Genomic DNA, 17625 nt, shown 5'->3' on the forward strand with positions numbered 1-17625 from the left:
AGAAAATTGAGATTTTCAGAAACCCAAGAGAAGTATTTTGCTACCAATATGTTTCTCTAGCTCCTGTCAGGAATACGGTCTCCTTGCTTGTAAAATAAGCTAGAAAACATGTTATTTAAAATTTTTCATTTAACAAATATTTAGTTAGTACCTACTGTGCTCCAGGTACATATATTAAATACAGGCATATATAAACCTGTTTCATAGCAAAAAGCTGCTGAGTTCACCCAAGGGAAAGGTTAGCTCAAGATGAGGACCATGAAGCCCACCAGGCTCAGCTCTGCCTCCAGATGGTCCATGTTCCCACACCCTCCGTACCTTCTTCTTCAATTCCACACTGATGGCATTGGCCTCCTTCAGGTAAACGGCATTGCCCCAGAGTAAGTCCCTTAATGAGGTAAACTGGTGAGACTTCCACTTCCGGAAGGCCCACTGGGCCAGCTCAAATTCATGTTGTGTCCAAGGAACTGAAAGAGCAAACGAAGTGTATTGAATGGTGATCTCATAACCATGTAGAAATTATATCCCTCCTCTACCTCATCTCTTTCATCAAGTATTTTCCAGTTTTCCTCCATTCTTTTTTAAGATACACCTTAATGTGTGGTTCATAATAAAGAAAAACCCCTAGTACGTTGTACAACTTCAAATTATCTATTTTTCTTTCTAGTACAGGAAAAAGAAGGTCATATTTCACATAGATATTTATTTTTTATTTTTAAATATTTATTTATTTATTTAGCCTGTGCCGGGTCTTAGTTGCAGCACGTGGGCTCTTTGTTGAGGCATGCGGGATCTTTAGTTGTGGCATACGGGACCTTTTTTTTCAGTTGTGGCATGCAGACTCTTAGTTGCGCGGACTCTTAAGTTGCGCGGATTCTTAGTTGCAGCATGCCTGCAGGATCTAGTTCCCCGACCAGGGATCGAACCCAGGCCCCCTGCATTGGGAGCATGGAGTCTTACCCACTGGACCACCAGGGAAGCCCCTCACATGGATAATTAAAAATAAAGAATTTAGTACATAGATTAAGAGTTCCTTCAAAGTTATTATGAAGGCTTGAGATTACTGAGAGGTTGGATAGAGAAATGAAATGTGATGAATGTTCATACTGCATTGTAAGGCAGTAACTAACCATTAAAGCCCTAATTCAACTAAGAAATTCTAGAAAACTTAAGACAGGTAGGCAGGACCAAGCAATGTGATTAGCAATCTGCCAGAAATAGCTTTAATGTACGCTGATATATTCCAAAGCCCTCACTCGGAAATCCCTGACATAAACCAGAAAATAAAACACAGTATCTTAACAAAGATTAAGCTCTATATTTATTTGCAACATATATGTGAACTTCATATGTACAGTAATATGAGAAAGTTTATATAAATTGCCCAACAGATTTCTATGGAGACTACGCTCAGATAGATGGCTTGTGTTCTAATAGACACTATGAGCCCCATCCCCACCTCACAGAGTACAGCCTGGATTCTCAGCATTGAGCATTTTTAAATCATCTTTAAATCAGCTCAGTAATTTGACAGCACAGATCAGAAACATATCAATACAGAGGCAAGTTTCAGTCTCTATATTTCACCTTCTTCCTCCTCTTCTTCCTCTTCAGTTGTTTCTGCTGCCAGGGATCTCGTCTCCACCTGCTTCTGCAAGGCCTGCAATTTACTCTCATAATCCTGAACAAAAAGAAAGGAGATAACATGTAGGAGAGAGAGGACATAAGAAGGAAGGAAAAGAAAAAAGAAAGGAAGATTGGGGCAAGGTAGAGATTGCAAAAGACAAAGAAAAGAGAATATTGAGGTAGGAAATAACAGTGAAAAGAAAGACATACAAAGAAATGCTTCAGAAAAAAGCCATAAAGCACACAAAATAGTCTGCAATGGGTAAATGCTTTAAAAGATCTTGTGTTCCAAGGAATTTAACTGCAGTCTCTCTGTTTCTACTCCCTCAGACTCAAGAGTTCTTTACTTGGGGTCGTGGTAGAGGAGAGGGTGGATTTTGAAGGAAAAATGCATGTGTCCGTTAAATGTTAAAATACACTTAAATAGTATCTTTACACATCCAAGAATTCTGGAGAAAACAATACTGGAAAAGATTAAATTCACCAGTATTGCCAAGAGTTCTAATTATCTAACTGTTTGGACGGGGAAAAGAATTCAGACTGTAGACCCTGAAGCTCCCTATGGATGAAATATTACTATCTTTGCAGCTGTAGGATGAGTTTACCCTTCAGGTAACCAAAAGATCACAGTGCTCTTAGGATTGAAATAATCTATATATTGCATTTATTTATTCGATAAATAAACTTTATTTCAAAATATATTATTATAATACAAAATGTATTACTATATTTCAAATCATATTCATCCTTCCTTCCTCCATCTTCCTCCATGCAGTCTCAATTAGGGTGATATCAGTCCTAACAGGGAAAAAAAAGTGGTTCTTGGGGGATTAAAAAAAAAAAAAAAGTACTCTTTTTATGTATAAAGCACAAATATACATAGAGTATATAAACTGATATACTGTATATCTGACATATTAAAATTGCATGGTGGAGAGAGATTAAGGGAAAAAATGTCTAAAAAGGTTCCTTGGAGTGTTAAATGAAAAAAAAGCTTGTGTTTTTTGACAATAAAACAAGTTAAGAAAAAAGACCTTCACATAATACAACACCAAATCACAACATAAGCACAGCATTTAAAAAATATACTAGAAGGCTTCCTGCTTCTCTGGGAGTGGGCCGATTCCAGGCTGTCATGGTTTAGGTATGACTATGTACTGTTTTCAAACAGAGCTCTCCAAGTCACAAATCGAATATTCCACGCATTACAGAAGACCACTGAAAGCCTCGCTAGCAAACCCCGTTACAAAAGGCGCTCCCAATGGCTATGCTAAGAGGGATGCAAATATTCTCTAGGCTCCAGTCATTTATCATTTAGTCTCACAAAGGAAGCTTTCTCTCTTTAGTGGAGCGGGCAGTGACCAAGAGCCAGCGAAACAGCTTTTTTTTTTTTTTTTGTGGTACGTGGGCCTCTCACTGCCGTTGCCTCTCCCGCTGCGGAGCACAGGCTCCGGACACGCAGGCTCAGCGGCCATGGCTCACTGGCCCAGCCGCTCCGCAGCATGTGGGATCTTCCCGGACTGGGGCACGAACCCGTGTCCCCTGCATCGGCAGGCGGACTCTCAACCACTGCGCCACCAGGGAAGCCCCGAAACAGCTTTTTATAGACATCTAAACACACTTTTTAGGAGACTATGTACTGTGGGAAAAATGAAAAATATAAAGTAGCAGGTAAAAAGACTGCGGTTTTGCTCCTGGCACCTGCTCTTATTAGTCTTATAATTCTGGGAAAGTTAATCCTTTCTACACCTCATTTTTGCCATCTTTAAAATGAAGATTTTAGTGTTCGACCTTGCCTACCACACAGGACTGCAGGAAGGACCAAATGACAAACCATTTAAAAACGCAAGTTAGGGGCTTCCCTGGTGGCGCAGTGGTTGAGAGTCCGCCTGCCGATGCAGGGGACACGGGTTCGTGCCCCGGTCCGGGAAGATCCCACATGCCGCGGAGCGGCTAGGCCCATGAGCCATGGCCGCTGAGCCTGCGCGTCCGGAGCCTGTGCTCCGCGAAGGGAGAGGCCGCAACAATGAGAGGCCCGTGTACCGCAAAAAAAAAAAAAAAAAAAAAAGCAAGTTCAAGTCCGCTTAAATGGTAACATGCTATCAAAATGACAGGTAGTGTTTTTTAAAAGTTTCTTTTCTAAGTACACCTAGCCCCCAATTCTGGTTTCTAAATACCATTCCCCACTAAAAGGAACCAGGGCTCCTTGTGAAACTGACTGACTTCAGATCTGGAGCAAGGAAAATACAAGGTAACCCCAGAATATCTTGGGCCAGAAAGCATGGAGTACTCAAAGACCGATGGGACCATTTCAAAAGGACAAAGACTCCCATTGGCCAATAAATAATAATAACAGGAAAAAAATATACAGCACATTGAGTATGAAAAGAATCCATGAGCCCACAGTGATACTGAAAGGAGGAGAGAAAAAGGGAAAGCTCTTCTTTACCAAAAAACAAAACAAAAAGCCAGTTAATAAATGCAGAGGCAATGACAATTAGAAAATCACTACATTGCAACCCTAGATGCAGTAATTGAATCAGGCAAGGATCATTAATAAAAGCCAAAACAACTGAGTGAAAGGTGGATGGAAAACAGAATATTCACACAATCTCAAGAGCCTACTAACAAGGAGAAAGAGCTGGGAAACATCACATTAACTAAATTTATTAAACTTTAACATTACTGATAATAGAACAAATTGACATTTTGTGTCTACTGATGTGAAGCAAATGGAAGTACACAATGTAACATTTATAGCATTCTTAACAAAAATGTTTACCCTAGATCTAATCTTGGGGAAACAATCAGACAAATTAGAATGTGGCCTAGACTCTTCAAAAATACCTGTGTAACAAAAGATAAAAGAACCATCAGAACCAAATGCAATCAATAAACCGTGACTGGATCTTGGATTAAAAAACATGCACACACACACTTCCAACATTTATATTTTTTAGACAATTAGTGAAATTTGAAAATGACCTGTATTTTACATGATACTGAATCAGTATTAAATTTTTGGATGGGATAATGGTATTAAGAGAATGTCCTTGGTTTTAGGAGATACATGTGTATTTAGGGGTAAACTGACATTATATCTATAACTCACTTTCAAATGATTCAGGAAAAGTATATAAACATGGGTATACAAACGTTCATTGTACTATTTGTTTTCAAAGTAAGAGGTTGGGGGTGTGGTTTCTACAAAACCTATGTTATTACATAGGATTCTTTCAGCAAAAAGAGAAAGACAGCTGATTTACGGAAAAAGCATCAGGTGGAAAAAAATGTTAATATCTTAGCTTGAGGATTTTGTTGTTTTTCATTCTTTCCCCAATTTCTAAATCACAGTAATATACACATAACATAAAATTTACCATCTTAACCACTCTTAAGCTATGAAATATGTTAATAACACCGTGCAACCCTCATCACTATCCACGCTCCAGAACTCTCCACCTTGTAAAACTAAAACTCTGTGTCCTTTAAATACTAACTCTCACCCCCGCAGCCCCTGGCAACCAGCATTCTACCTTCTGTCTCCACAGTTTTGACTACTCTAGGTATCTCACATAAATGGAATCATACAATTGTGACTTTTTGTGACTGGCTTATTTCTAAGGACTTCCTCAAGAATAGGTTTATAAGCTGGTCAAACTACCAATGAAAACAAAACCCTCAGATTCTGACAGTTAAAGTATAAGGATGACTTTCCCTAAGGGCTGTGGTTGTGCTTTAGTGGCAGTAAAGCTGACATAAAAAGATGTTCCATAATGCTATAGACCTAAAACTTTAACTGCATTTTGACCAGGGAAAATTTCTATAAGCAGCTGGTAGTCCAAATGTCAACACCATTCTTGAATTGGCCTCTTCCCCAAACCAGGCTGCACATGAGCTTCCAACAAGGATATTCTGTATGCTACCAGAAAAACTCTAAGCCCTGGATTTTCCTACAACAAACGGATAAAGAGATTCAGATACTATTGTTCTGCTGATTTCATGGGGAAAACTAGGACCATTATGGAAAACACGCTAAAAAATAACATATTTTCCAAGAAACTTCCATGTTTATAAAAAGTCCCAACTAACTGAATATATGCTCCATATTTATAAAGGCACTGCACTGGCTGTTTCCTCTTCTAGAATGCTCTCTTCCACCCGACTATCCTTGTTTTTAAGCTCACTGTAGTAGGAACTGTTCTTAATGTTTAACATGGATTGTTTCAATCATCCCAATAACCCTATGAAAATGCTACTATTTTATCCTCATGTTAAAAAAGAAAAAGGCTTAAAGAAATTAAGTAACTTTCCAAAGATCAAAATTAGCAAGTAGTAGAAATAGGATCTGAACCCAAGCAACTGGACTCAAAGCATGCTTATTTTTTTTTAACCACTATCCATCCATCCATTTCATCAACAAATTAATACTGTTTTCACTCCTACTATGTGCCAGATGCTAGGAATACAGTGGTCAATAAGACAGAAGTCTCACTGGTAAGGGAGAGATGATAAGCAGTCACTGTACACACTAGGATTTCAGTAGAGAGTAGTATTGATACTATGAAGAAAGAAAAAGAAAGGTAGCTTTCAGAGAGTAACAGAGAGAAGAGAGGAGTGGAGGAAGACCTTTAGATTAGGTGGTCAGGGAAGGTCTCTCCATAGAGATAACATTTAATCAGAGCTCTAAGCAAGCACTCTTGAGATCTCTGGTGGGGGTTGTTTATTCCAGTCAAATATAACAGCAAGTACAAAGGTCCTGGGATGGAAAGGAACTTGGTGTGTTTAAGGAAAAGCAAGAAAACCTGTGTGGTGGACTGGAGGAGTGAGAAGGGTAAGAGATGCAGTTGAGAAGTAGTCAGACAGGGACCAAGCTATGGACAGCCTTATAGGCCACGGGAAGGACTGTGGATTTTATTCTAAGGGAAACCACTGGGTGGTCTAGAGCTGGGAAGTACTGTAGTCTAGCATATGTTTTAAAAATACCACTCTCCACGGAGAATATAGCCTGCGGGCTTGGAAGCAAGGCCAGCAGTCATGAAGCTGTCCCTGCAGTTTCAAGGGAGATGGCAGTGGTCTGGTCCAGGGTATCAGCAGTAAAGGTGATGAAAGGAGAATGGAGTTGGGATATGTTTTACAGACAGAGGAAGTGTGTCCTACAGATGATGTGATCATGGGGTGTACTAAAAAAAGGGAAACTGAGGATCACCCTTGGATATTTGGTCTGAGCTAGCTGCCCTGGTTTAGATAGTTTAAATGTGAGATGCCAGTTAGCTTTCTGGATGGCAGGTCAGAGCTGTGCATCTATGTCCAGAGGTCAGGGGAATGGCCCAGGCTGGAGAGAGTACATCTGAGAGTCAGCAGAGAGGGAGGCAGGGCAGTGGTTTGCAGACAGACCGACTGCCTGAGACTGGACCTGGATCCCCACTTAGTAGCTGTGTGACAACGGGAAAGCATGTAAAATGGGAAGAACAACACTTACTTTACAGAAGAGGGCTGTTGCGAGGCTTCAATAAGCTAACGCATGTAAAATGTTTATTGGCCCAAGCACAGTTGACCCTTGAACAACACAGGGGTTGGGGCACTGACCATGCAGTCAAAAATCAGCGTGTAACTTTATAGTCGGCCCTCGGTTTCTGAGGTTCCACGTCCACAGATTCAACCAACCGTGGATTAAGGAGTACTGCTGAACATATGCACTGAAAAAAAGTCCACATGTAAGTGGACCCGTGCAGTTCAAACCCGTTTCTTTCAAGGGTCCACTGTAAATGCGCAACACACAGGAGGTGCTGTCTGCATCATCATCTGTGTGAACGTGGAAATGCGTAAGGTCACCTGGTGGAATGAACAGATACGGAAAGAGCCAATGTCTGTGTCCACAGAGACCATGAAGGAACAGCCAGTGAGGTCAGAGGAAAATCAGAAGCCAAGAGAATAAGGTGTTCCAAGAAGTAAAGAGTAGGCAACCCATGTCAAATGCTAGACAGATTTAGTAAGATGAGGTCTGAGAAAACACCCTGGATTTGTCACCATGGAGGTTGCTGGTGACCCTAATCAGGGTGGCTTCAGTGGTGAGGTGGGAATGAGTCTGACCAGAGTGAGTTCAACTAAGAATGGGGAGAGGAAACAAGAAAAAGAAGGTGGACAAGTGGGAAAAAGTACAGAAAACGCTCTCAGGAGTATTTTCAGAAAAAGGAACAGAGAACTGCAGTGGCAGGTCACAGGGAACACGGAACTTTTTTATAACTGGTGAAATGACATGCTTGTAATGCTGACAGGAATAATGTGGAGGGAGAAAAACTGATGTTGTAAAAGAGAAGGGGTAAATGTTCAGTAAGTCCCTCAGAAGACAGGATGAAGGGAACAATGGCTGGGCTAAGACAGGAGCACAGACGGTTCTTCCACCAACAGGAGGGAAGGTCAAGTGTGGTTTGGACGCAGACCTAGAAGTGGGAAGAAAAGCAAGTTTACTTCTGATTCCTTCTTTTTCTCAAAATGAAAATCATCAGCTGATGAGAGCAAGAAAAGGCCACCTTTTTGTTCCCTAAGGCACCTGGTTGTAAACTTTCAGAGCACCCTGTATTTCTCCCTCAGGGCATTGGTCACAAATGTACTGTATAACCACTGGTGTGACTGTCTAATAGCTATCTCCTCCACAACTCTGTGAATTTCAGGAGGCCGGGGATCTGTCATTCACCACTGACCCACCAGCATCTGGCACTTATCTGTCTTCTAGATCAGATACACAGTCGTGTACTGATCTTCTAGTTAACAGTTCTCAAAAGTGACCATCTTTGAGGGCTTGGCAAATCTGCAGGCCAAATCCAGCCCACCATTTGATAAATACAGTAGTCTTATCAAAATATAGCCATGTCCATCCCTTTGCATATTGTCTATGGCTGCTTTTCTGCTACAACAGCAGAGCTGAGCAGTTTGACAGAGACCACGAGGCCCCCAAAGCCTAAAACATTTACTATCTGGCCCTTTACAGAAAAAGTTTGCCAATCCCTGTTCTAGACAGTGGTTCTCAAAGGTGGATGCTGATCTGGCAGCATCAGTATCACCTGGGAACTTATGAGAAATACAGTTATCAGACCCTCCCCCAGACCTCTTGCATCAGAAACTCTGGGGGTGGGACCAGCATTCTATGTTCTCACAAGCCCCTCAGGGGATTCTGATGCACACAACAGTTTGAGAACCACTCTTCTGGGTGATGTGTACAGACGAACAGTGAAGAAAACAAGACAGATAGGTGCTTGTTCTAGGTGAGTTTACAGTCTCATGGAAGCACCAAGTAAGTGCACAGAAACTACAGGTTAGCATTATTATTAAACAGTGAGCTGCCCTGGGATAGGCTGCGGCAGGAAAAGGGGCTCGTGAGCACCGATCCGGAAGAGGGGAGCTCAGCACGAGGAGAAAGGATGCCAGTCTTGAGGAAGTGAAAAGCCCAGAGGTGGAAACGAGCTTGGCAAGTTCAAAGAACAAAAGTCCGAAGTGCTTGCTAGTGAGAGAATGTCAAGACTTAAAGTCAGAGAGACAGGCAAGAAGCCCAAACAGGGACAGCCTTGGAAGCTACGATAAGAGGTTCATATTTTAAAGTGCAATGGGAAGCCACTGGAGGCCACTGGCACTGATTTTTGTTTTCAAAGGACGCTGCTGGTTGCTACGTGGACAATGGCGTACGGGGGTCAGGAACAGAAGTGAAGAGACCAGCTAGGAGGCTACTGTGGTACTACAGGTGAGACACGATGGTGCCACAACTAGGGCATCTCTGAGGAGGTGGCATTTAAGGCAAAATCAATGTCACAATCCTGGGTTTTCTGGTTAGGCTGTTTCTGACATTAGAGGCTTGGCTCATTTTGCTAATGCTGCCTTCTTCTTTTAATGGCAGATTATAATTAGCAAGCGATAGCTGGAAGGGAGATGTCCACGCCCCAGTTCTTGTCAACACCTTAATGTACTCACCACCAGCAGCACCATGCAGACACAGTCTCAGATCTATGCCTCCAGGGGTCTCACAACACCTATTCTTAGACCTGTGCAGCTCCTATTTTCTCCCAATCTCTCAGTCCTATCTTGGTCTCATTAACTTTACTTTCCAAACATGGTCCAAGCAAGAGCCTTCTTCACCTTGTGGGATATATACACAGGGCTTATCCCCCTCCACGAACTGATTCATTGATTCTATCTCCAAATAATCTATCAGTCATTCCCTCCATCCTGTCCCCCCGCCTCTGTTTGGAAAGCATCGTTCCTCATTTAGTTCATCCAGCAACTTCCCAACTGCAGCACTGGGCTCTGAATTTGCCTCTATCCAACCCAAACTTTGGCCATTTCTAAAAGATGAATCTACGAATGCAATCTCCCTGTATAATACATGGTAGCTTCCATCGTGCTCAAGATAAAATCCGAAGTCCTTAGCATGCCATGATCTGGCCCCTGCCCCACCCCCCGCCAGGTCCCCCAAGTTACTCGCAGTTCCCTGGATCTGACACGTTTCCTCCTTCTCCCTGCCATTCTTCACTTGGATACATTTGCAGTTGTACTTTGGGACTCTGCTCTTGGCCCAGGGCTTCCTCTTTCAAAAACCTTTTCCCACTCTGCCCACGCTCATCCTGTGTACACAACTATCACTACACATACCATACTGTACTGGAATGGTATGTACTGTCCTAGAAATGGTCAGGTCTTGGCAACTTTTCCACCAGGTTCTCCAACAGCAGAGAAATACAAAGTACCTGAAGGGAAAGGGTAAGGAGGCTGAAGCAAGCCAATCCAGGCGTTAACATTTCCCTTAAGTTCCAAATTTCGTATTTAAAAACTCATGTTGGGGAAAAAAAAAACCCATGTGGATTTTGTATTCTACTCCATTATGTATGATTATGTTGCTTTTCAACATAAAAAATAATGTCATGTCCAAATGTTCAATAAGACCGATGGTCCGCTCCAGAAAAATCTTCTGCTTTGTCCTGTTCACCTCTAACATATCACCAATGCTCTGGGTGGAGAAAAGCAGTGGCTAAGGGAAAAAAGAAAAGCTAAACAGAGTTACTCAAAGCTTTCTAGAAATGTCATTTCTACCCATATGAAGTATACCATTTCATTTAAAGAAAACTGCAAATCAAAATTATATAGTTGAAAAAAACAGAAAATACAAGATAAACTCAAAGAAATCATAAGGGATATCTGATATCCTCATTATCTTATAATATAAAAGGTTTTATTTAAGTAAAATGTAGCATAAAATAGGGATTAAAGACTTCATTTAAGATAGAATTTTGATAAATCAAAAAGGGTAACAAAAAGCAAAAGCTCTAAACAAATCAAGTTCATGTAGAAATATTTTTTAAAAGGTATGGTTTGTAACCATCTTCGGGTGAAAGAGCAATAAATAAAAGTCAAGACCAGGTTTCATTAGCATCACTCTGTTTCACTTTCCCTCCTCCCACATCAGAGAGAAATCACACTCTTAAGAGATAATTTCAGTTTTTATTGAATGAGGACTTTATTTTTTAACATTACAAACTAACTCTCCCTCTCTGAAAAGGTAGATCTTACACTCAAAGACAATCTTCAAGCATTGTCTAAAAAGAAACTGAGGGAGAAATCCATGGTTCATTAACAAGAAGATTCACAACTTCTTTTTACAGTAATGATGGGAGGAAACCAATACACTTCACAACCTACATTGGTTCAAACTAAGTATCCAGAGCAGATTGTTAAATCTCAGAAAGATGACATAAAGTAGACAATTATGAAAACTGTTCATAATACAGAATTTGGCTCTAACAGTGCAGAACAAATGCTTGCTTTGCACTGCACCTAAGAAGGCGTCTTCATTAAGGTACGCCAGGACTCAACAGCTTCCCCTGCTCCCAGTCCTTTGTACAAATCATTAAGGCAAGTCTACAAAGGACCAATAAGGCACAAGGGTATAGCAGCTGACGGGAGAAAACCTATGTAACCTCCTGTAGTCTGACAGCCTTTAATGCAGACATCAGTGTGACAAACTGTGTTCTGTCCTGTTTTGTTTTGTTTTTCTTCAGCATCAACCTACACCTAAAGCACAAGAGGTCACTTCAAGTCACTTCAATGGAATAAACAATTCCCATTCATTGCATTTTCCAGTGAAAAGAGAAGCACCAGAAAGAATTAGAAGCAAAACTAAAGGAAAAGCCCTTTGGTTTAGACTTATTAGATAAACAGAAGTCTTTAACTCTCCAAGGAATACCATAGTGTGTGGTTTGGTTTGTGAAACTGTACCAATTGATTAGGACTCTATTTCCATTATTGTCAGATCATTATATAATTTCAATAGCACAAACTTTTAAAAAAAATTTCACTATGATAATAGCTAGGGATATTTCAATAATACAATAATGGCTTAATGGTGACCATTTCCCTTTGGTCTTGTAGTATTTAAGCTTAGGGACAGATACTGTCAAATTAAAAAAACAAACGAAGCAATGTAGGCTACACCAATCACAAAAGCATGGTACTAGTTACTTCTTCAGTGAAAGTCAATGAAGAAATTCCATTCACACAGTTATTGTCTAAGACAAGTATCTGCTCTGAAATGCATGAAGGGCAATCAAATATTGGTTCATTTCTTTCTGGTCATCTGAAATTAAGGGCTACATTAGATATCTAAACATTTCAATGATCTGAGGGCGCCTGGGTCAGCACATGAAGCACAAATACAAATCTAACTCTTTGGAATATCAGTGTGGGTATAGTGCCTACACAACCCACATTTGTAAATGAAATACTGTATTTCTCTTCATTCTACAGTGTCTCCTGATCACCAGGAGAAACTCACTCCCATTGTTTAGTGTGAAAGGGAGGTACCTGCCCATAATGACATTAAAAGGCCACCATAAAAATGAAAATATATAGGCCTATCCTATGTTATCTCAAGTTGGAAAATTGAAAGCCCACTTTTGCTACAGAGTTGAAAGCTGCGTTGTTATTATTATTAGTTTTAGAAAATGAACTTTTTTGCAAGAAAGAAATAGATAACATAACTATGTCTAAGAAGAACAAAGAAGGGCAAATGGGGTTTACACAAGATGCACTGAAGTGACTGATCTGAAGTACCCTACCAAGTATATTCAAACCACATGGTACAGGACGCTGTCATCTCAATTAAGTCAACTCGTCACAAACATCATTCAGTCAACCCATGACAGACATCACCCCTGTCTAATCTGTCATAAAACTTCAGCTGAAGACTAGGACTGCTCTAGCTATGAAAGCAAAAATAACCCCCAAAGTTAATTGGAAGCAACTTTCTGTGCATTATAAAAGCATTTTCTTAGAAGCAAAGAAAAAAAATACAATGATTAAAAATAATGTTCTAATAAAGAATAGTGCCTACACGCAAAGGAAAAAACCCCACGTAATCACAATCTTTAAGGCTTCCTTGAACATTAACTGCTATCCTGGATGTAATTTTTCACACCATCTGGAAGACAAGCGTTTGATAGGTGACTTAGCAATCTTCAACAACATGATGTCAGACAATCTCATAGACATCTCTGGCTCTTCACACCACCTCTTTAAAAAGTTTCTGACAAGTTCAAGAGATGAAGGATGCAGAAAACTATTCTTTTCTTCCCATCAAAATCCATCTTTTTTAGTGGATTCTCCAGTGAGGCAAACTGAGAGCACAACATAGTAAAATGAGGTATTGATACAATAACTGTTCATCAGGACTTCTCTTTCCTTGCTTGAGTATCTGTGAGGATCACTGCTGCTGACCAAAGAATAGTTTATTATACATCATCTCCTTTATTCTAAACCAAACCAAAGTTAACTTATTTCATTATTTCATCATCTACTGAAAATAAGTACACACAGCCAAATGCTGTAGCCTTCTCCCCATGTTCCACCTCTCCCCTCTCTCCACCAAATAACCTCCCTATAAACTTATACATACTGCTCAAAGAATCATACGAGTATTTTGTTGGTATTTCTGTTGGCAAGATATTGGTGAATAGTTCAGCGTCTCTCTGTGTATGTATTTGTGTGAGAAATGATATGTTAAACTTCAAAATGCGAACCACAAACAGAAATCCAGACAGATGCCAATTTAAAGATTTCAGTATTATGACAAAATTCATACATACACTGATGCAGTCAAAAGAAAAAAAAAAAAACCCTACTGAATCAGTTCTATGTAAAATATAGAAGAGCAAGAAGATGTGGAAGTTCCACGGAAGATGCAAAGCTGTGTCCTATAAAATATGTCCAAAGACATTTAGTTCTGGTTTTTGAAAATTTCCATGATATTTAAAGAAAGAAACAGACATGGATAAGAAATCCAAAGCTGTGTTCACACAGTTGCATGTTATTATTTTTAAACTAATGTCTAACATTTATGGGGAAATAATAGACATTTAATGCTACATATCAAATTCCTCTTTTGAATGTTTGCATAAACCAAGAGGCAAGTCTTTCTGGATATCAGATAAATTTATAGGCATTATAAAAACATAGCAAACTTACACCGAAACAAGACCAGTCTGTGTAAGTAAGTATATTATCTAGGCACCAAGAAAGGAGGAAAGTCTCAGAAAAATAAGGGAGGTCTCAATGTTTTGTCCAAAATTCCAGAAACTGCCCACTTATGGTATACAAACAAAAGGGAGGTGTCGAAACATTTACCAGTGTTTTATGTTTTAACAATATTAAAATCCGTTAATATTTTAGAAGCACAACATTATAATCATAACGCAAATACTAGGAACTCAAGGCCAAGGCTAGAACCAACCCAAATCATAAGCTACCATCGCCTGTTTCCTCCACCAAGGGTTCAAGTTTGTCCAGTAATTTATACTGTGGTTTCTCGACCAGCTTTGAGATTGGGTGCTGAGAACTGTCGCCTCATTCTCGGAGGTGTCACAAACTGGCTACAGTGGTTGGGTTTGTCAGTCTGCTTTTGACAGGAATTGGCTGCACTGCCCTCTAACTGACCTCCAGTGTTATAATTACAGTAAGACTGACGATGTTGATGCATATGGCGCTTTGCCTGGAAAGTCTGCAGATCAGCCGTGGGGTGACCACTGTGGGAGTTTAGTGATTCTGAAGAAGCAGATGCCTGGCAGTGCACGCTTTTCGGTTGGCCATTATTGAGCGAGTTGCTTCTCCAGCGTAACTGAGGTGGCTGTTGTTGATTATTAATATGCTGCTTGCTAACTTGAATGTGATCTTGACTTCGAGTGCCCTGAGAGCCCCATGGTAACTGGGGATCCTTAGAAGCTGCTCTACTCCCCTTCTCTTGGTTCTCCTGTTTATTTCCTTTCCTTCCATCTTCATCTTTTGGAATTCTAAGCTCTATAACCTCATCTTCTGTTATGATGATATGTGTCCCGGGACTCCAAGAGTTTCTGTGTTTAGGGTTGCTCTTAAAGGGGAACCGGGGCTTCCGGTTCTCAGGAGGGATGAACCTATGAGGTACATTCTGCCGGCGAAGCTGCTTTGTTATCTCCTGCTGTTGCAGGTTCTTGAACCGAATTTGCTCCTGCCTCATCCAACGCAGACGTCCACGTCTAAAAGCTGGGTCTCCATTCATCAGCTGGGAAACACGCTCTTCTTTCCCAAGTTCTCCACTGTCTCCTTTACATACATCGATCTCAGACTTGCTACTGGCACCAGCTCCAACAGGTTCCTTTGCTTTGTGGTTTCCTTGGGTTTTCTGTTCCTGAGACCCAATCAGCGGCAAGACTTTCTCCATTTTGAGCATTTTATTTCTTAATACTTTTATCTCCTCATCTTTCATGTTATTTTGCTTTTTGACTTCTTGCAAAATGTCTTCCAGCTTGTCTATATGAACCTTGAGGTCATCCACATCAGTTCCTCCTTTACTACTGGCCATCATGTCTTCAATCTTCTCATCCCCTACACCAACCGTGTCCCAGACATCCCTGGCCACTGCCCTCCAGGAGTCCCGCTCGTTGGGGTCTTTCTTCCCATACATGGCACAAAGCTCTTTCATCTTAACGATGGCCAAGGCTTCAATCTCCTGCCTACTGTGCCTAAAATCGTTGAGAGCAACCTCATAGCATATCTCTTTTACAGCCTGTATCTTAAGATCTGAGATGGTGACCCACTTGGAATCTTTACTCAGGCGTCTTCTTTGGGGGATTTGATACATTTTAATTGGTTCTCGTTTCTTCCCACTGCTAGGGAGGCCACATTTTTTAACAATGGTTTGCAACTTGCTGGGAGGTAGCTTTTCTCTCAGAGAAGTAATCAGTTTCCAGCTCTCTTCACAGGACCTCTTGTCAGAATCGTCCCCGCTATCAGAATCCGCGTCCTTTGGAAAAACAAAATCAAAAAATGGCCCCAAAATAACCAAAATTAAAATGTAAAAAAGGAAAATCAAATCGAAGAAAAAGCAAGCAAAAAAGCCCTAATAAATTTAAAAACAAAATCCAAAAAACTAAAAAAAACAAACAAACAAAAAAACCCCTAAATGATGTGCAAGTCTATTAAGACATATGCTTATGTAGATTATTATTCATATAAAGATTTGCTTGTTTTGTTTTGTTTTTTCTAGTAACATTAATCCAAATTTCCACTCTCTGGCTTAAGTGATGAAATCTGCAATCAAATTTCTTAGGAGGACTGAAACAGTGAGAAACAGTCTCTCACTGTAAGGTCACATGAAGTTATTAACAAAACGGTGTGAAATAACATCTCCACTAACTCAAGAAAACGAAGTAAAACCTTTGCCCCATACATGCTAACACCCATGCAGCCACTTCCCCACATTTGCCTTGGTTATTGCTGTTGCTTCTTCCAGAAACTCTTTCCCCCATGAGTGAGCACAGATGCCATACAAGATGTGACGAGCAGGCGGATTAACAAAGGTTAGTAATGCTGTAGGATGCCACGTTTTGTTTAGCTTTACTAAAAAGAGCAGCCCTAGAAAAAAGTTAGAAGATGAGAAAGTAGAAAAAGCAGTCAAACAGGGATTATGTTAAAAATGCTAAGAATCCCTATTAGCAGACCATGTGAGGTTCTTATCAACCAAATTGTTTTTTTTCCTAGACGATAAGAGGGTTCTGAAACTAGTCTTTCCATGAGCATACATCAGATTTGCTACTGTCTTGGGTCAGGTCAAATTGATCGATTTCATTTGTACAATTAAAGTTTGTTATCCAGAGAATAAGGATGTATAAAAAAGGATCTTCATAGTGGGTCTGCTACTTTGTTTTCCACACACTTAAACCAATAAATACCTCACCTCCAAAATTTTAGGAAACAAATCTCCAGAACATAAATTAAGCTAGGTAAATATACTTTCATTAAACATTATTCAAAATTCCCCAAGTAATACTTTAATAAATACAACTTAGAGACGTGTTCCATCTATGAAAACCCATGGTATTTCTAGTTTTTCGAGGAATATTACTTTAAGTTGACAACTCTTCCTATCAACACGTAAAATACAAAGGTTATATTCTGCTTATGTACTCTGCTTATGGACCCAATTTAAAATGTTGTCTCTCTCTGTCTTTCCAGCTATCTTTGCCCCATTACCTCTTTTTCAAACAACTTTACTTAGGTCTAAAACAGCAGCCTGAATTCACAGCTAAGCAGTTTCAATGGCTATTTGGACAATAGCCAATTATTCTTAACTAACACAAGCAAATCTTGATAACATGGGTCTAACTGAAAGCAGTGTTGGACTTAGAACTCCCTATGACAGATAGGATTAAGGAAGAATTTCTATTCAGGAGATAAAAGTTCCTGGGAACGGGCTTCCCTGGTGGTGCAGTGGTTGAGAGTCCGCCTGCCGATGCAGGGGACGCCGGTTCCACATGCCGGGGAGCGGCTGGGCCCGTGAGCCAGGAAAAGAAACTACTCACTGGAGGAGTAGTTCAAGAGAGTCTAGGAAATGAAAATATTCTTATTTAATAGTCTCTTTTACTTTGGCTATGATTACCAAAATTATCTCTAGGAAAGGGTTAAAAAAAAAAGAGTTGAAACTGA

The 17625-nt window shown here is 40.3% G+C and overlaps 1 protein-coding gene across 3 annotated transcripts in view; it reads right to left on the bottom strand.

The window, feature by feature from the left end:
* KIF1B (kinesin family member 1B) overlaps positions 1–17625 on the bottom strand; it is a 135078-nt gene that overhangs the window by 46234 nt on the left and 71219 nt on the right. For 2 of the 3 annotated variants that reach the window (XM_024749699.1, XM_024749698.1), the window contains exons 20-21: positions 1588–1681; positions 319–467 (exon numbers count right to left, since the gene is read on the bottom strand). In XM_024749699.1, coding sequence (XP_024605467.1) covers positions 319–467; positions 1588–1681 — 243 coding nt within the window. Of the gene's footprint in view, positions 1–318; positions 468–1587; positions 1682–11130; positions 15944–17625 lie in introns of those variants that run through there. The other variant, XM_024749697.1, reaches the window with a different exon arrangement.

Source organism: Neophocaena asiaeorientalis, unplaced genomic scaffold (assembly GCF_003031525.2).
Source record: "Neophocaena asiaeorientalis asiaeorientalis breed wild unplaced genomic scaffold, Neophocaena_asiaeorientalis_V1.1 scaffold275, whole genome shotgun sequence".
NCBI classification, from domain to species: Eukaryota; Metazoa; Chordata; class Mammalia; order Artiodactyla; family Phocoenidae; genus Neophocaena; species Neophocaena asiaeorientalis.